Raw genomic sequence first — 20160 nt, 5'->3', positions numbered from 1 at the left:
GTGAGAAACATGAACACATTACATTCATACACAAACAGACTAAATGATCTATAATCATCTGTTGCTCTGTGTGTTTCAGCTGTGATAAATCTCTGCTGCTTCAGTTTCTGGCTCATGTGAGGCCTGAGGAAGCTGTGTCTCTTTCTCGAGCTCTGGGTGACGAGGTCGACCTCAGTCAGACTCATCTGGAGCCGCAGGTCTGTAGAGGTCTGGTGCTGATTCTGGAATATTCTGAAGGACTGACTGAACTGGATCTGAGTCAGTGTCGTCTCACTGATCACAGCCTGGATCTGCTGCTCCCAAACCTCCACAAAGCACAAAACATTGAGTGAGTGACTGAGAAACAAAGAAGTATAAAGTATAATCTGTAGTATAATGTTGTATTTGTTGCATTTTGTCTGATTTGTTTGTTTGATCTGCAGTTTTAGTGGCAATAGCATCACTGACATTGGGGCTCAGAGAATCTACAGTATCGTCTCAGACAACAGCAACATAAAGACAGTAAGGTGTGTGTCTGAACGTCACAGAATCACATTCCCTTGTAAAGTTATTTGATCAGAAGTCTTTTTATGATATGAAGCAAACATGAGACTCAAAAACTGAGAGCTCTGAGTTAAAGTGTTTTCTCTTTGATACACGGCCATTTACTACTGCTTTTCCTTCACTATCTAATGCAATTCATGTCTACAAATCTGATTTCTGTTCATGATGGTGTTTGTTTCAGTTGTCTGTTGTTAATATCAGTGTGTGTTTGTATCTCTGTAGGCTCTTCAACAACAGAATTGAATTCAGACAGCTCTTCCTCACAGACCCACGATTTGAGATCTGGTGATGCCAATAAACTCTCTCTGGAATCAACCAGTGCAGATCTAGAGAGATGTTGAGGTAACAGGTGTGAACACTTTTGAAGAATCCGAAGAATCAGAGTCCCAGAGATGAATCTGTCCTGCAGATTGTGAACCACGTTCATGTTTCATCATCACCTTCAGTCATAATCAACACTGGGTTTCTGTTGCATTAACTGTGTTTTGTAAAATGACAAAATCCATCTATTTTGTAAACTCTTTACTCTTCTCCACTGCTTTATATCATTTGTGCCATTATTAGTTTTAGTTTTAATTCGTATTTTATTTTCCATTTGTCTTGTTAGTTCAGTTTCCATTAGTATTTACTATAATTATTGGTTACTTATTTTGTTTTTTGGTGTCTTCTGTGTGTTCAGCTGCCGGTCCTTTTAAACACCTCTTCCTCTTAACAGAGATGAGCTGCTGCGACTGGGCCGGTCGCACTGATCCAGACTTCTTGCCAGTCGGCAGACCAAAAAGTTTCTTTAAAAGTGTTTCTTTCGCTTTGCTGACGCCATTCGATCCACTTAGACTGTGGTAGAAATGTAGGAGAATCCAGCCCTCTTTTTCTTCTGTGTTTTTGGTAAAGGTAGACGAATCAAACCACTTTATTGTTACTTTCTTTTGTTTGGGTCGTGGGTCTCTCTAACATATTACATTACTTTATTGCTACTTTTTTTTTTTTTTTTTTTGGTTTTTCAGTAAATTTATATTCTCATTTAGTGTTTGTTTGTTTGTTTGTTTGTTTGTTTGTCTTTTTGGTCTGACGGCTTAATGGAAGCCTTTACTTTTATTTGTTACATCTTACTGTTTGCAGACATATGTTTATTAGTTTAGTTTCAGTTTTGTTAATCTTTATCATTAACTAAAAGAAAAATAATGTTCTCTTTTAGTGTTCTTGAACAGTAATAAGAACATACAGTAATGCATTCACATCACTGATCACCTGATCTTCTCCTCTTCATCATGAAGAAGAGTAGAAACCGTTTCACAGTCTGAACTCAGTGTTACTTCAGACACAATACAAGAGAGACATTATACTCAGGAAATCACACTTACCTCATTCCTCTGACTGAAATGATTGGTTAGTTAGACGAGGAGGTCAAACTTGCTTTTGTTTTTATATCTTCTAGTTACACATGAATGTTATGGTACTGAGACAGTTATGATATAATATATTACAAATGTTTACAGGACGTTTGCTCCTTGTCATACTTGACTGTTTTTCAGATGTCTATTTAACTTCTGTATTCAATCCTGTGTTGTACTCATGGGTTATCTTTATTGCCTTTATTATTTCTGTGGATATGGTCATAAATTGTTACTGATTGAAATGAAATAATCATCAAAATTATTATTATAATAAAATAATTGTCAAATCCAGCATACATTCATTTTGAAACCTATTACACTTGACTTTTTTTAATTCAATTATTTAAAATTTCCGATCTGTCCTACTTTATTTTCACCTTAAGTGCGATAGATTTTATTAATACAGCTGACGATGTTGATAAAATCGATTCCATTTCCACAGACACGCGGGAACAACGGCTCCAATCACTGAAGCAATCTGTCTTTTTCAGTCGGATGTTAAATGTGTCTGTACAAGAGTGTTTACAGAAAATAAAAGCTTTTGAGAACCACTGAATTAGAGCATAGTATGGGTTCCAGCTTCAGACAGCGTGAGAGAGGATTGGAGGTGTGGGAAAAAAAAAATAGTTTTTAACAATAGAGGAGATTTGGGAATGAAAAAAAAGAGCTGAGTCAAATATAACACCTAGATTAAAATGCATGTTTGAGCAGCTGTTTTAACTGAAAGTAGCTTGCACTGACAGATCTTAAAATATGTTAGAGCCATTGTTTTGTCTTAAGATGCACACCAGTAATGTTTTTTTTTTTCTAGTGTGTTTATAAAAGCTACTTAAATATCCTAATTGAACTAAGGCCTAATCCTGGCTTTGGCTAGGCCCTGTCTGTGAAACCGGGCCCAAGTTACAGACAGAGGAGAGTTTAACATGAACCCCATTGAAAGCAATGCACAGCTCCAATCTTTTGACTGGAGTAGTAGAGCCAATCAACAATATTTCAGTATTATTATTTAGTGTAAGAAAATTCAGGGACATCCAGTGTTTGATATACCTAATACACTGTAAAAAAAATAAATAAATAAAAAATTATTTAATCAACTTAACTGAGTTAGTGCAAAAAGTTATAACTTATAAAGTTGAGTTGGATTAACTTTATGAAAGTAAGGTGAACTTTAAGTTTTCAGTACAAACGTTCCCTGTAAAATGTTTTTTGTTCACTCAACTTAACTTTTTGAGGTACTAATTTCCACTGACTTAATTTTAATTACTTATGATATTAAGTATTTTCAACTTGACAAAATTAGTTATTTAAACTTCAAAGTTTAATTGTTTTCAATACCAAAGTTCATGTTCATGTAACCTAATTTGGCTTATTTTATTAATTGAACCAAAAAAAATAATTATTTTATTTAAATTGATCTTTCATGAATTTCAATGTTTCAGCCATGTTTCGGTTGAGAACTTTTTCTTTCAAATTCATTTACTGCAAATAATAATTGATCTGATTTCAGCCACTGAAACATCAACTGCAAACAATTAAATTAAATTTCTCAAGATCTGAGCAGAGGATGATTAAACAACTCCAAAAACAGCTTTACCAGCTTCACTTATTACAGACCAGTTTGACTTTATTTCTTTCATAAGTTGTTTCTGAGAATTAACAGAGGTTTAGCTCTAATTAATGTTGATTTTTTTTTAATTGAAATTTTTTGTTTGAAGTCACCATTATAGTGAAAAGTGCTTTAGTTGAGCACTTGACCCTTGGCTTTTCTTAAATGACTTTTTTACACCAATTGCATCAGTGTTTCATTAAGAACATTGTGCTTTGATAAAGTGGATCAGCTGAAGACATTAAGACATTCAAATGCTTGTTGTACAGTGATTTAAATTACTGTTTAAATGACTGTTTCAAAGCAAATACAGTAGCAGTAAGGTTGAGGCCCTATTGAAATATTTTCTTTTAACTAAACAAGTTTAGCTGTGAGAGAAAGAGCACTGGTGCATTAACACTGACGCAAACTGAGAATATCCCAAACACCATTTGAGCAACAATTTCAAACTGGGCATTTAGACACACTTTGACATCAACACTCTTCATACAAACCTCAACGATGGTGACAAAACAAACTACTAAAATTCATGCCGCAGTGCATGCTGGGAGCCATGAGTTTTGATTGGTGCACCCAGAATGCACTGCAGCATGAATCTTTTTGTTGATTGTCACCATTGCTGAGATTCATACGCTGATTCTTGATGTCTGAATAATACCGTAGTTTAAAACTTACTGTCCAGTATGTTTTTTGTTTTTTTGTTTTTATTTCTTCAAATGATCAGATTGCTATGACGCTGCTGGAGCAAATGCTGCAGTATCACAGGATCTGTAGAAAGTTTAGAGGTTCTAATAACACTAAACCCTAACAGAGTTTAGGGCAAACTAAACCACTTTATGATGCTCATATCAAAGTATCAAGCACCCCCTCATCTCATTTCTGGTTTTCTTTACCACAACAAACATGTTTTCTAAACACAGTGTTAAATCAACCAAAAAAAAGTTAATTAAAAAAAATAATGATCAAGAGCACAACTAAAGGAAACTCTATTCACCAAAATGGTGACTTCAAAAAAATTATTACTTAAATAAAGTGAAGCTGCAAAGACATCAGATCAATTATTATTTGATCAGATCAATTATTATTTGCAGTAGAAATTAATCTGAATGTGAATGAAAAAGTTCTCAACCAAAACATGGCTGAAACATTTGAAATAAAAATAATTATTTACAATTAAAATAATTTATTTGGTTTAACAAAAAAAATAAGTCAAGTTAGGTTAATTGAACATGAGCTGTGGCATTGAAAACTTAAACAAAATAAGTTCACGTTACTTTTGTAAATGAAAATACTTAACATTCTAAGTAAACGCAACTTAACTGAGTGCAAAATGATAACTTAAAAAGTTAAATGAACATGAACTTTGGTATTGTAAACTTAAAGTTCTCCTTACTTTCATAAAGTTATTCCAACTAAACTTTATAAGTTTAAATAACTACATTTGTCAAGTTGAAAATACTTAAAATTCTAAGTAAATACAACTTAACTGAGTCAATGTAAAAAGGTAACAAAAAGTGACGTTAAAGAAACTACCTTTTTTTTTTTTCTTAAGCATGCATGCAGTGAGTGAATCATGAAGAGATGGCATGATTGTGGTAAGATAAAGTTAGATGTCTTCAGCATAGCAATGAAACTGACGTCACCATAAAGAAATAATGTCGCCAAGTGGACGCATGTAGAAGAGAAATGGACCAAGAACTGAACCCTGAGGAACACCTTGTGTCATAGGAGCAGTGGTGGATTTGTACCCTTGTAAAGTCAAAAAATACTTTCCGTCATTTGAGCCAAAAGAGCTGAACCAGTGATGCTGATTTCAGAAAGGCAAGAGATGAAAAACTGACAGGCCGTGTCAACTGCAGAGCTTAGGTCAAGAAGCATTAGGATGTTTATAAACCCAGAATCCAGATGCCATTAACCACACAATAAAAGAGCTTCAGAGATGTGTGATAGGCGCAATCCAGACTGGAAAGGTTCAAAAAGACCATTAGCATTTAGCACTTACGTATTGTTTGACTTGTATAAAATTGTATAACTTCACAGACACTTGTATATTGTTGTTTATGTGTTAGCGACATTTCATTTAAAATAGCCTACAGCCCCTAATTAAAATAGACCTACTGTCATACATGTAACATTTGTGAAAGAAGTAAAACAATACAAACAAAATGTAAATATATATATAAAAAAATGGGATATATAACGCTAACAACAACAACATTTAAGCTCGCAAAAAATGTCCCAACAACTATGTAGGCCTATAGATTTAAATATTATTATTATCAATAAATGTGAGGGGCAGCACTTAGCACATAAGCCTACAGGAAACCCTATTAACAGTCAGTGTTAATAACTATAATTTAGAGACTATTTAGAGAGTATATAACTACTATAGATATAAAAATATAATACATTAAGTTTAATTTGTTTCTTTGCTTTCAAGGCACAAATACATTATTTTACTCAGGCAATATTTCAGGTGGCTTTCTTCCGTTGAGGTCCTTTCACGGTCGCGTCAGAGCGAGTTTAACCGCTGATCCGAGATCTGTGTTTGTATTTCTCCTCTAGCGGTGAATATCAGAGTTTGTGTCGATCAAGCAGATCTGAGACAAACTCATTGCATCGTTCTAAAGATGGCAGCCTCCGTCAGATATTTACTGAAACCTTGGACACCGAGGTAAATTTTACTAGTTTTCTTTACTTATTTTTGCCAGGACTATCCAAACTGATTTATAAATTACACAAACGCTGTTACGTAATTCATAACGGTGTCATTTTTTTTTTTTTTTTTTTAGATTTAGTGGTGTGCTTTTCAAACTGAACCATGTGCTTAAATCTGTTTGTAAAAACACGCCGTTGTTTATACTCATTTCCCGCTGTGTAATGTCTGTATATCGGGTGATGTTTGCCTTTTATTCTGCATCTTTTCTCAGTCTGTGTTTCGTGAGATGGAGTCGCTATAATCCATATTATCTGGATCCCGATCCCAGTAAAGATGCTGTTCCAGAGTCAGAGCTCAGTCCAGAACAAAAAGAGCTGCAGGAACTGAAAACAGTGAGACCGATTAAAGCAGCTCTGTCAAGCGACACCAGCTCTCCTTTCAACGACCCTTTGATAAGGTAAAAACAAGAAGAGTTCAACCAGCTTCAATACAGTTTTATGACCTGAATATAAACAGGCCACACTGAAAATCTAGGATTCAAAATAATAAACTCATGTAGATTCTTAAATCAAATGGCTGTGCTTATATCATTACTTGAATTTTGTGGTACTTTAAAAAACATTTTCACTCGTGTTCCCAATTTTTTTGGACCACACTGTATACTTATCCTTTATAACGTTGATTATTTGGTTATGTCTAACAGCAAGTTCATCAACATGATGATGGAAGATGGCAACAAAATCCTTGCTAGAGGAATCATGACACAGGTTTGACTGAAATCCCATTATGTACCACTAGAGGTCAAATGTATAATGGAATAATTACCATTTTGTAATGTTTTTGATATCTCTTCTGCTCACCGAGGCTGCATTTATTTGATCAAAAATACAGTAAAACAGTAATACTGTGAAATATTATTACTATTTTTTTAATTAACTTTCCTATTGTAATATTTTTTTTGTAATAAAATCCTAAAATCAAAGCTGGATTGTCAGTGTCTTATGATCCTTCAGAAAACATTCTAATATGATGATTTGATGCTCAAGAAACATTTATCAATTTTGAAAACAGTTGTGCTGCTTCATATATTTTGTGGAACCCATTATACATAATGATTCAAAGGTTTGGTGTAAGCAAGATTTAAAAAGGAAAAAAAAAAAAGAATTTAATACTTTTATTCATCAAGGAAACATTAAAATTGATCAAAAGTGACAGTAGACATTTTATTATGTTACAAAATATTTCTATTTCAAATAAATGCTGTTCTTTTGAACTTCCTATTCAAAGAATCCTTAAAATATTTGTGATACATTTTTTAAAGCAGCAAAACATTGATAATAATGATATAAGAACCATTATTAATAATTGAGCACTATTATAATTCAGTTGAGCAGCAAATCAACACATTGAATGATTCATAGAATGATTTCTGAAGGATCACATGGTATGGTAGTAATGATGCTGAAAACCACAGAAATACATGTAATTTTAAAATATTCAAATCGAAAATAGTTATTTTAAATAGTAATAATATTTCACAATATTCCTGTTTTTTTTTTTTTTTTGTATTTTTGATTTAAAAAAAAAAAAAAAAAAAAAAAATGCAGCCTTGGTCAGCATTTAATCTTTCAAAAACATAAGTTAATTATTCCAAACTTTTGACTGCTTTTGTACACTTAAAATATCATGTACACTACCTGAAATGAGTCTGCATATAATTTCTGTTTGGATGTTTTGTGGCTGTTTAGACGCTGGAGACCATAAAGAGAAGACAGGTGGAGAAATACCACAAATCTCCTGCAGCTAAGAGAGAAGAGGTCGAGTGTAATCCATACGCCATCTTCCATCAGGCCCTAGAGAACTGCAAACCCATCATCGGCCTGGCCAGTGTTCAGAAAGGAGGGAAATTTTACCAGGTCCGTGAACATCCTTTAATATTTATTTTATGACTTCAAGATAACATGACCAGGTGGTGTAAGTATATAAAATTATCAGTTCAAATTCAAAATCAGTGTTCAACTGATGGGTTTTTAAATGGCCAACATAGATAAAAAAAAAAATATCTTGAGAAATGTGACTGAATATTTAATTTTATACATATAAGAAAATTATGGCAACAGAAATGCACAAAATTGTGATGAATAGAATGTACAACATGTTTTTGACTTTGTATGTTTAATATTTGAAACATGAAATGTATCATGAAACATTACATGGATTTTATGCAATTTTTTGGAGCTCTCTGAATGTAATAATATAGTTTTAAAGGGATCATCATGTACTCACCTTCATGTTGTTCCAAACCTGTATGACTTCTGTGAAACACAAAAGTGGATGTTAAACAGAATGTCTATTCTGATCTTTTCCATACAATGTACGATGTTGTCAAGCTCCAGGAATCACATTAAATCACTATAAAAGTAGATAAAATATTGAATCTTACGCTCAGTTATTGGTCTTGCAGGTGCCCGTCCCTCTCACGGATAATCGGCGGCGTTTTCTGGCGATGAAGTGGTTGATCACAGAATGCAGAGACAATAAGCACCGTCGCACACACATGTACGAGAAACTCTCGCAGGAGCTGCTGGCCGCCTTCGCTAACGAGGGAAATGTAGTGAAACGCAAACACGACCTTCACAAGATGGCCGAAGCCAACAGGGCATATGCACACTACCGCTGGTGGTAGAGAGAGGAGATCTGGACTCTTTATTCAGCCACAGATGGGATTTGTTTTGGACTGATGGCAGTTTGGATGAGCATCACAGACAAAAAGGACATGAGAAAATCTGTCATCTTGACTCATAAATACAGATTGTCTTTGAATTAAAGTAAATAAAGCAAGCTATAAAAGTCACATTTCCATTTTTGCCCAAGAATTCTTTACAAGAGTTGAAAAGTATGAACAACAAAACAAATCTTGGACATCTCATTACACGTTTATGAGGTTTCAGTAGTAACTTTGTGCACAAAAATTGTTTATTTCTTTATTTTAAACCATGTTTTAGTGCATCAAGACAACTATACAAGTCATTGTCTAATCTGCAAGAGCCTGAGGAATCAATCAGACCAAAAACAGCCAGACAGGAGCTTATTTTTATACTTTTAAATACAAAATTTTGGCATGTCACCTGACTTTGTTAACATTTCAATCCAGTGGATCTTCATCAGATCAAAATGATGCAAAATAAAAATATTATTGCAACTGTACAAATTTACTGCAATGCTTTATTCCTTTATCCAGCATCCGTTTAAGTTTTGTTGGACATACATCCAATCTTCTTTTCATAGTATAAAAATATCATCCTTAAATGAAACATTGTATTTAAATGTGACTCTTGTAAACTGTTTTTGGTGCATTATATGAATGTTGTTTTTTTACTGATTTAAATTCAGATCTATTATAGAACATAAATATATAGTTATATAAAGTAATCCTGCACCATACAATAAAAATAGCTTTTCCTCCTACTGAGGCAAATATAATTTGTTAGTAATAATCTATTAGAAAATACTAAAATTAAATAGATTGATATTAAAACCACCTACAATGAAGAAAAATGTTACGATTATAACCCTTAGTGTTTATCTTTGACACAAAACTAAAGGTACCATATTTGTAACAAAAGAAAAAAATCACTTTGGCTACAACTCCTTTTTTTCCAGAAGCTGGATTTGAAGTAGGAGTGTTGCTTAAATATGAATGAACTGCGTTATTGCACATATTAATAGTAGGGAATGCTGGGACATTAACATATCTCTGTAACATTACAACATGGACTACAGTTTTCAGACAGGCCGTGTTGTCTGGCTCCCTCACATCAGGATTTAAAGTCAACATGAATCAAAAAAAAAAAAAAAAAAATCACACCATATTTTTGTAATTTGACACTTCCAAGAAAAGCAGGATATTCAACAAGAAAAAAAGAAGAAAAAAAAAAAAAAATGAGAAAGCGTTAGGAACGTAAAAAATGGGCATGATTTTGTAATTGGGGAAACACTGCCATTGGTTGAACCACAAACATCCTTGGTAACAATCATTTCAGAAGTGAAAGTAAAAGTTTGATAAAAGTTCTGAAGACAATTTTTTAATAATGTGGATAATTAACAAAAGCAGGAATGTGTATAAAATTAAGATGAATTTTGAATTCATGTTGACTTTAAAAATGGTCATCAAAACATCAAAAGACCACAAACGCCCCTAACCAAGTGAAAACACCAAAACCCAGAACTACATCTAACTTTGACCAGTCTTCAATCCTCAAACTTGGGAATCACCCAGCCTTCATCAAAGGTAATTATAAAAATATAACCTCCACTATTTCGAATGCAATTTCTTCCTTTGTTTCTCTCTCCTGATTGGTGGAGGCCTCAGTCCGTCACTTCGCTGTAGTAGTATTTCTGAGCCGTGTCGCTGAGAGTCCAGCCTCCCGCGCGAAACTCCAGGATCTCCAGCAGAAGCAGGCGACCCATGGAGCTCAGGTCCTCCTGCAGGAGAAACCCATCCCTCAGCAGATTGAACAGCTCATCCATCAGCTGCATGTTCATCTTCTCCAGCTGATCTCCAATACGATGCAACTGCAACACCAGACAGTCCACCTGAGAGAGGCAGAGATGACAGAGAGAGAACTTCAACATTTGAGTAAGACCAAACATTGCTAAAAACCAACAGAAAAATGATGGAGAACCAATAATTAATTCTAGTATCTGAACAATTAAATAATATGGATATTAAAAGAAAAACATCAGTGTGCACTAGTGAGAGCTGAAGTGTAGGAGAAAACTCAAAGTAACAATTGATGAAAGAACAATATATCAGCAAAGCACAACAGTCAAAAGTTTGAAAACAATTTACTAAATTTACATGCCTTAAAAACTAAATATTTTGAACTAACGGCATATGCTTAACCCTCTGGTCCTCTTCGTTTAGGTCACACTTGGTTCCTTCGCGGTCAAAAGTGACCGAAGCCTTGAAATGTAACTTTTTTTCCCCCCAGGAAAACCCACGTAATATATTTTTGTTCAATAATATTTTTTGATTATTTAAAATTTTGAGGGTATTTTATGATACTATGCAATCTTTATTCAATTATTATTAGTTATTTTCTCCATTGAAAATACACAATTTTCTCTAATTTATTATTTTTCAATTAAAACAGTATTCCATGTTAAAATAGAGAAAAGGGCATTCAAAATCCAATTTTTTGAAGGTAGATTAGTGCCATCTGGTGGAAGTAAAAAAAGAAAAACTTGTGTAATGCCATGGTATAACCACTAGATTCCTATATAGTTCTATATAAAGTGGCTTATAAATTCTCTAGTGGTTTTTAGACATACATTCTTATTTTTAAGATGTGATTTTTTTGGAAATGTTGATTTGAAGTGTCAGTTTTTGCATTAATTTTACTACAGTCAAACCTGAACACTGAAAAGGACATTTTGTTACACATAGCATCAAAATTCAATAAAAATGTAACACAAATGTACAGGTATGCTTTATCACAGCTTAATCAATCTGGGTATGATCTGATTTCAACCTCTTATTCGAGTCTTTTGGCTCAATTTTACCATTTTGTTACAGCCACACCAGTTAATTTGTGTGTATAATAGTGTGTTGTGTGTCTGCGTGTGAAAAAGTGATTGTATGTTTGAGTGGGTGTGTCTCTTTTGTACTCGTGTAACTCTTGTGCTGTTCATTTTTTACTGCATTGTGGCTGAATTATTGATTTTATTTCACACATTTGCAAAAACTTGCTCTGTGTTATAGTCGTGCTAGTTCATATGTATGTGTGGGGGGAGGGGTGGGGTGTATCCGTCTATTTTGCACTCTTGACATTTTAGAGTGTCACCCCTTCATTCATTTTCCGTATTTCCCATTCATTGGTCGTCATTTTTGACTGTGAAGGAGCCAAGTGTGACTTTTTTTTTTTTTGACACTTAACATATCCGAATCATGTCCATGATTTTTTTGGTGTGTTCACATAGCTAATGCGACAAAAGTCACCAAGTGTCATCCCATACCGATGAAGCAAAAAAAATTAAATTTCAAAACGTAAAATTTTCCAGACATTAAAAGGGTTAAAATACACAAATCCTTTTGCATACAAATATAAATTGTAAAAAACTATTTACAAAACTAATAGTGAACTTTTATTCAACTTTATTCATTTTAGTGATGCACCAAAATGAATTTTTGCATGAAACACCAGAACCAAAATTAAAGTTTTCATTTTGTGAAAACGGGAAGAAAAACTGATAATTAAATTTAGGTAATTGAACTATGCTGTTCATATTGTGTTCTCTGGTGATAAACCAAAAGTTCTTCAGCAACTAGCCGCCTCTTGATATTTCAGTCGAACAAATTTTTACAAATTGTTGCTTTAGAATATATTTTAAATATATTATCCATAGTGCTGATATGTTTATCATTAAAAAAAAGACACGTTCAAAGTGTTTCATCGAAGAAGCACTAATAAAGTGTCACTGTTTATGATTATGACTCTCCAACACTACAGGTGCTGGTCATATAATTAGAATATCATCAAGTTGAAGTTGATTTATTTCACTAATTCCATTCAAAAAGTGAAACTTGTATATTATATCATTCATTACACACAGACTGATATATTTCAAATGTTTATTTATTTTCATTTTGATGATTATAACTGACAACTAAGGAAAATCCCAAATTCAGTATCTCAGAAAATTAGAATATTACTTAAGACCAATACAAAGAAAGGATTTTTAGAAATCTTGGCCAACTGCAAAGTATGAACATGAGAAGTATGAGCATGTACAGCACTCAGTACTTAGTTGGGGCTCCTTTTGCCTGAATTACTGCAGCAATGCGGCGTGGCATGGAGTCGATCAGTCTGTGGCACTGCTCAGGTGTTATAAGAGCCCAGGTTGCTCTGATAGTGACCTTCAGCTCTTCTGCATTGTTGGGTCTGGCATATCGCATCTTCCTCTTCACAATACCCCATAGATTTTCTATGGGGTTAAGGTCAGGCAAGTTTGCTGGTCAATTAAGAACAGGGATACCATGGTTCTTAAACCAGGTACTGGTAGCTTTGGCACTGTGTGCAGGTGCCAAGTCCTGTTGGAAAATGAAATCTGCATCTCCATAAAGTTGGTCAGCAGCAGGAAGCATGAAGTGCTCTAAAACTTCCTGGTATACGGCTGTGTTGACCTTGGACCTCAGAAAACACAGTGGACCAACACCAGCAGATGACATGGCACCCCAAACCATCACTGACTTTGGAAACTTTACACTGGACCTCAAGCAACGTGGATTGTGTGCCTCTCCTCTCTTCCTCCAGACTCTGGGGCCCTGATTTCCAAAGGAAATGCAAAATTTACTTTCATCAGAGAACATAACTTTGGACCACTCAGCGACAGCCCAGTCCTTTTTGTCTTTAGCCCAGGCGAGACGCTTCTGACGCTGTCTGTTGTTCAAGAGTGGCTTGACACAAGGAATGCGACAGCTGAAACCCATGTCTTGCGTACATCTGTGCGTAGTGGTTCTTGAAGCACTGACTCCAGCTGCAGTCCACTCTTTGTGAATCTCCCCCACATTTTTGAATGGGTTTTGTTTCACAATCCTCTCCAGGGTGCGGTTATCCCTATTGCTTGTACACTTTTTTCTACCACATCTTTTCCTTCCCTTCGCCTCTCTATTAATGTGCTTGAACACAGAGCTCTGTGAACAGCCAGCCTCTTTTGCAATGACCTTTTGTGTCTTGCCCTCCTTGTGCAAGGTGTCAATGGTCGTCTTTTGGACAACTGTCAAGTCAGCAGTCTTCCCCATGATTGTGTAGCCTACAGAACTAGACTGAGAGACCATTTAAAGGCCTTTGCAGGTGTTTTGAGTTAATTAGCTGATTAGAGTGTGGCACCAGGTGTCTTCAATATTGAACCTTTTCACAATATTCTAATTTTCTGAGATTCTGAATTTGGGATTTTCCTTAGTTGTCAGTTATAATCATCAAAATTAAAAGAAATAAACATTTGAAATATATCAGTCTGTGTGTAATGAATTAATATAATATACAAGTTTCACTTTTTGAATGGAATTAGTGAAATAAATCAACTTTTTGATGATATTCTAATTACATGACCAGCACCTGTATAGACTATTTAGTTTTTTTTTTTTTCTCTCTTCAATTACATTAGAATATCTTGGGTTGCTGAAAGTCGGTGCATTACTATTTACTTATTTAGTTGATCCATTTCAGTCAACCCCCAGTAATAATGTTCAAGTTTCACCTCTTCTTCATTCTTCAGGGCGTCAGATTGGGCCAGTCTGAACAAACAGTCATAGACGGGGTGCACCAGGGCCATCATGGGCATGTTGTTCACCTGCAGTCGACAGAATAAAGTACAAAGTTAGTAAGCACTTCATATGAACTTATAATATGGATTTTTTTAAATAATAGTTACCTTCCTGATTGTGATTCTGTGAACTTAATCATTAAAACAGAAGACAACTCTTCACCTTGAGGTAGTCAAAGATGTTGCAGATGAAGCACACGAGGCAAACCCACTCCTGAGTGGACCTCTTCCGCGTCTCTTCTCTGGCTTTAAACTCCTGCTGCAGGCGGTTCAGCAGGTTACGCCGAAATATGCTCCCATTAGTCTGTTTGACTTCTGCCTGAATAAAGCGAGTAAATTGCTTACAAACAAACTACTAGACAAATGCTAGAATAAACCAATGGAACATGGAAAATGATAAGCGTTCTCTATTAAAATTTGCATGTGGTGCATTTGTTTACTTGCACAATTGTGTAACAGATGCGTCCGGCCTCCCTGCTGAAGACCTGGTCCTTCAAAGACTGATCCACTATTACATTGGACACTTTCTCCAGGTCAACTGAACCTGGGTCTGATGAGTAAAAATAGGCATTTTAAAGTAATTCAATAACATTTAAGCCTAACAGTAAAACAAGTAATTTAAAACTTCTGCAGATCAAACATAATGACCTTTCAAAGCAGTTTTGAGCAGTTTCTGAGTCTCCAAATCAAACGACTGGATCTTGTAATCTTCTTTAGATGAGTTCTCCATTCTGATAGGATGGAAAGAGTCAATCAACTGATCAGTCACTCAATAACCGACCTTCAGACACATGAGATCACTTTAATTGTTAAGTCACAGCAAATATCTGAAGCAATGCACGTTTTGTCTGAGACAGCAATGAGGGAGAACAAATAAAGTTGAGCTACAATAAATTATTCAATTTTAATTTTTCAATACAGTTTGTAAATTTAATCAAATTTTATCTTTCCTCTCATTCTAAATGAGTAAAAATTGATAATTATAAATTTAAGTTGTTATGTCTATCAACTGGTGTTCCACAAGGGTCCATACTGGGGCCAGTTCTCTTTAGTATGTACAATGATTTACCCATGGTGTGTCATTAATGTAAAATCCTAATGTATTCTGACAATACAGTCATTTTCACATATAGTGTCCTATCATACAGGTGCTGGTCATATAATTAGAATATCATCAAAAAGTTCATTTTTTTATTATAAATTATTTTTAAAAATGAAACTTTCATATATTCTAGATTCCCTACATGTAAAGTAAAACATTTCAAAAGTTTTTTTTTTAAATTTTGATGATTAGAGCGTACAGCTCATGAAAGTCCAAAATCCAGTATTTCAAAATATTAGAATATTTCCTAAAATCAATAAAAAAATGGATTTGCAAAACAGAAAAGTTAAAGTTCTTTAAAGTATGTTCTTTTGTGCACTCAATACTTGATCGGCAGGACATATTACAGCAAATGACTTGCTCCTAGCACAAATTACTGCATCAGTGAAGTGTGGCATGGAAGTGATCAGCCTGTGGCACTGCTGAGGCACTATTGAGCCTTCAGATCATCTGTATATTGTTGGGTCGACTGTTTCTCATCTTTCTCTTGAAAATATCCCATAGATTCAGGTCAGGCATATTGGCTGGCCAATAAAGCACAGTAATATCATGGTCAGCAAACCACTTGGAAGTGGTTTTTGCACTGTGGGCAGGTGCTAAAGTTCTGCTGGAAAAGGAAATCAGCATCTCCATAAAGCTTGTCAGCAGATGGAAGCATAAAGTGCTTCAAAATCTCCTGGAAGATGGCTGCATTGACTTTGCACTTGATAAAACACAATGGACCAACACCAGCAGACGTCACGCCCCCCCAAATCATTATTGACTTCAGAAACTTCACACTAGACTTCAAGCAGCTTGGATTCTGTGCCTCTCCAGTCTTCCTTCAGACTCTGGGACCATGATTTCAACATGAAATGCAAAACTTACTTTTATCTGAAAAGAGGACTTTCGACCACTGTTCACTGTCCAGTTCTTTTTCTCCTTAGCCCAGGTAAGATGCTTCTGACGTTGTCTCTGGTTCAGAAGTGGCTTGGTAGTCCTTTTCCTGAAGATGTCTGAGTGTGGTGACTCTTGATGCGCTGACTCCGGCTTCATTCTACTCATTGTGAAGCTCTCCCAAGTGTTTGAATCGGCTTTACTTGACAGTATTCTCAAGCTTGCGGTCATCCCTGTTGCTTGTGCACCTTTGCCTACCCAATTTCTTCCTTCCAGTCAACTTTGCATTTAATATGCTTTGATACATCACTCTGTAAACAGCCACCCCATTCAGTAATGACCTTCTGTGACTTACTCTCTTTGTGGAGGGTGTCAATGATTGTCTCCTGGACCATTGCCAAGTCAGCAGTCTTCCCCATTAGTGTGGTTTCAAAAAACAGAAGATACCCGGATTTTATACTGTAGGGATGGTCATTTAATGAAACTCAAATGTAAATATTCTAATATTTTGAGATACTGGATTTTGGACTTTCATTAGCTGTACGCTCTAATCAACAAATTTACAAAAAAAAAACTTTTGAAATGTTTTACTTTACATGTAGGGAATCTAGAATATATGAAAGTTTCATTTTTTAAAATAATTTACAATAAAAAAATGAACTTTTTCACGATATTCTAATTATATGACCAGCACCTGTACATTCGGCGCAATGCGACGCCAGGTGTGAAGCAAGTGTTTTTTGCTAATTTCAGCCCAACGCAATTATCATTTTCACATCCAGTGCCCATGTTGTTTAAATAACAAATGCAGGTGAGGTGTGTTCAGGCTCATTGTTGGCGTGTTGCTATTATGAGGCAACTGAAAACGACTGCGCCATTGATCAACAAAAACCTGGTCTAAAGTCAATGGTGCAGTATTTTTTTTGTTATTTAAAGGGCGCGTTAGTAATATGTGCCTATTGGCGTGTACACAACACAAAAACAGTCTGTATGTTTTCTTCTAAAGGATATAGTGTTGATATAAAGCAAGATATTTTCATTTTCGGAGTGAGGTTACAATTTTTTTTCTTCAGAGTGTAAATACCTAGGTGTACATCTGGTCTCCTGTCTTAGTTTTCAACCCACATAAAAAAAGGTATGCAAAAACATAAAATTTAACTTGGTAAACTTTAGGTTTATTAGAAATTCTTTATCAAAAGATATATTTTTACTGATTGTTTCTCATATCACTTATTGTTTGACAAGCTGGTCTAATACACATTCCATAGTTCTAAAACCATTGGAATTGTTATACAAACATTTAAAATTTTAGTTTTCATCAGTTACATTTTAAATAAGTATAACTTGCTTAGCTGGGAAAACCTCAGTAAGTTTAAAAATGTTTGTTTAGTTCATATGATGTATGGTTTAGCTCCTTCTCCCCTGAACTAGAGGTGCAGCTAGAGCAGATTGCATAATTCCACAACAATAACACAATAACATAATATATAGGTTAAATAATAATAATAGTAATAAAGGGGGCAACATCAGTGTTCACATTGCTGATTTTGAAGAAGCCATTTTTTTAAATTATAGGCCTACTTAAATATGTGAACATTGATGTTGCCCCCTTTATTACTATTTAATCTATATATATTATGTTATTGTTGTTTCCTTTTCTTTTCTCTAGTTTTTAGAGCCTAATAACATCTGGCAAAGTGACTACCAATGAAAAATGCCCCAGATGAGGAGGGAATGTCCTGTAGTGAATTCCTCATTTTATCTAACATTTAATAATGTTTATATTTAATTCTAGTTATGGTGGGTTTAAAAACCTTAGTGGCTGCCAAATATGTCTTTGCTGGCTCAGAACTAACCTATGTTTTGTTGAATGCGAAACTAATATGAAGTCATTTTATGAGAAATATGCTGTGTTAAAATGTCAGAACATATTTACATGAGAAAAATTAAAATACCCCTTAAAATCAATTCCTGAGGCCAAATATTGACCCTTTGATTATTATTTGTCTGAGTTGCATTGCCATTAAAGTTCTAGTAGGTTATTGGCAAGGCAACTCAGACCAATAACACGTTATTGCCATATTGTCACTGTGCTCTGGTGAAACAGATCATGTGTGAAATATGTGCTGACTGTCATCAATCCGTCTTTCAAAGGGAATCAGAGCAGCTCGTGTGTTAAAGGGATAAATGGATTAGGCCAACCGGGCAAACACCATCGACTCGACTCTTTCAACAAGCATGCAACAACTTCATGATAAACGACTAAATCTGCTAATTATTAATTATCAAAATATCCAATCAATTACAACTGTAATTTAATCCCACGCGCCAACGAGGTCATTAGTGAAGGAGGACTAGTGAAGGAATGCTTTACTATTTTGGTTAGTTATCAAGATAAAACAATGCACTACTCAAAACTCATGAAAACACTCAAAAAGACAGAAACCCCCTTCGACAACAATAGACACACATACACTCCTTCACGCTAACATCACGAGCATTCATTCAACATTTTTTCATATCTAAGGTTAGATAAATAACGATACATGCCACGCTACAAGCGAATATCAAACAGTAAACAATACTACTAATGCACATTTTCATACTATTAAACATGTGATTTTGGGGAGGGGGGTAATATTGCATGTTTAGAAGGACAAGAAAAAACTTACTTTAAAAACCTGAGAAGCAAACACCCAAATGTTTTCACATATCTTAATCCACCTCGGTTCTTTTCCTGCGGTCTGTCTCTCTCGTAAACGAATCTACCAACCAGCCGCCTAGTCTTATGAATATTAATTACGTAACGTGACGTTGTCTCGGTTGACCTAACTGATTGGTTGAAACGTACTTTAATATTTATTACGAGGTCTGCCCCTTTGGACGGGTTTGACTTTGTGCAGCCATAATGCAGTTCATAATAATTAACATGCTCAAAACAATATATATTTATTAAAACGAAAACAAGTATAATTAAGCATTATAGCATATATAGGCTATATATTTTTTTTTATTAACTGTATTAGGGACGGAATTTAGTAGGGACGCTAGGTCAATATCCACAGGCCACTGATTTGTCCTTAGCAATAATTTCGATCAAAAATGTAAATATATTTATAACCGCTGTTGTTCGATTGTGTCTTGTGGTTTTTATGTATTACTTATTTTATTTAACCAGGAAACTTATCATTGAGATTAAAAATCTCTTACAACAACGTTCTGTGAAAAATAAGCAATGCCTGTACACAAAACGGTTAAAAATTCTGTCACTCTCTGTTATGAGTCCCGCCTCCTGAACCCACATCGCTAATCTGACTGACTTTGTTTTTTATTTCTAACTTGTGAGATGCCGTAGCTACATTTGGTTGTGCAAAGTAGGGGTGTTAGATTCCAGGTTTTTCGGATTCTCGACTCGCACCATAGGAGTCGATGTAATCGACTACATTTTTTCCATTTACTTTAAAGGAACACTCCAATTTTTTTTGAAAATAGGCTCATTTTCCAACTCCCCTAGAGTTAAACAGTTGAGTTTTACCGTTTTCGAATCCATTCAGCCGATCTCCGGGTCTGGCGATACCACTTTTAGCATAGCTTAGCATAGTTCATTGAATCTGATTAGACCGTTAGCATCTCTTTAAAAAATGACCAAAGA

The 20160-nt window shown here is 34.8% G+C and overlaps 3 protein-coding genes across 20 annotated transcripts in view; 2 read left to right on the top strand and 1 right to left on the bottom strand.

Annotated features, from left to right (window-relative positions):
* The window catches only part of LOC127508489 (uncharacterized), a 155165-nt gene extending 152672 nt beyond the window's left edge, over nt 1–2493 (top strand). For all 18 annotated transcript variants that reach the window (XM_051886491.1, XM_051886492.1, XM_051886488.1 and 15 more), the window contains 3 exons: nt 80–328; nt 423–506; nt 766–2493. In XM_051886491.1, coding sequence (XP_051742451.1) covers nt 80–328; nt 423–506; nt 766–832 — 400 coding nt within the window. In that variant the 3' untranslated portion in view covers nt 833–2493. The remainder of the gene's footprint in view (nt 1–79; nt 329–422; nt 507–765) is intronic.
* A 3565-nt stretch (nt 2494–6058) lies between these two features.
* On the top strand, nt 6059–9056 carry mrps7 (mitochondrial ribosomal protein S7). Its single transcript, XM_051886545.1, has 5 exons — nt 6059–6217; nt 6474–6659; nt 6906–6969; nt 7951–8118; nt 8667–9056. The coding sequence occupies exons 1-5, from the start codon at nt 6174–6176 to the stop codon at nt 8886–8888; spliced, it is 684 nt and encodes a 227-aa protein (XP_051742505.1). The 5' UTR covers nt 6059–6173; the 3' UTR covers nt 8889–9056.
* A 116-nt stretch (nt 9057–9172) lies between these two features.
* mif4gdb (MIF4G domain containing b) lies at nt 9173–19295 on the bottom strand. Its single transcript, XM_051886546.1, has 6 exons — nt 19181–19295; nt 15179–15261; nt 14971–15080; nt 14694–14849; nt 14465–14557; nt 9173–10798 (listed from the first exon to the last, which is right to left on the bottom strand). Exons 2-6 carry the CDS (start codon nt 15258–15260, stop codon nt 10571–10573), a joined length of 669 nt encoding a protein of 222 aa, XP_051742506.1. The 5' UTR covers nt 15261; nt 19181–19295; the 3' UTR covers nt 9173–10570.
* Between the last annotated feature and the right edge of the window lie 865 nt (nt 19296–20160).

This window comes from Ctenopharyngodon idella, chromosome 3 (assembly GCF_019924925.1).
Source record: "Ctenopharyngodon idella isolate HZGC_01 chromosome 3, HZGC01, whole genome shotgun sequence".
NCBI lineage: Eukaryota > Metazoa > Chordata > Actinopteri > Cypriniformes > Xenocyprididae > Ctenopharyngodon > Ctenopharyngodon idella.
This window is presented reverse-complemented; position numbering and strand designations above follow the sequence as displayed.

Coding starts and splice junctions, on each gene's coding strand:
- mrps7 (XM_051886545.1), top strand. CDS start 6,174: ATGGCAGCCTCCGTCAGATATTTACTGAAACCTTGGACACCGAG. Junction 6,970..7,950: donor CTAGAGGAATCATGACACAG/GTTTGACTGAAA, acceptor GTGGCTGTTTAG/ACGCTGGAGACCATAAAGAG. Junction 8,119..8,666: donor AAGGAGGGAAATTTTACCAG/GTCCGTGAACAT, acceptor TTGGTCTTGCAG/GTGCCCGTCCCTCTCACGGA.
- mif4gdb (XM_051886546.1), bottom strand. CDS start 15,260: ATGGAGAACTCATCTAAAGAAGATTACAAGATCCAGTCGTTTGATTTG. Junction 14,850..14,970: donor TCTGTTACACAATTGTGCAA/GTAAACAAATGC, acceptor CGCTTTATTCAG/GCAGAAGTCAAACAGACTAA. Junction 10,799..14,464: donor CCCTGAAGAATGAAGAAGAG/GTGAAACTTGAA, acceptor TGCCTCTCTCAG/GTGGACTGTCTGGTGTTGCA.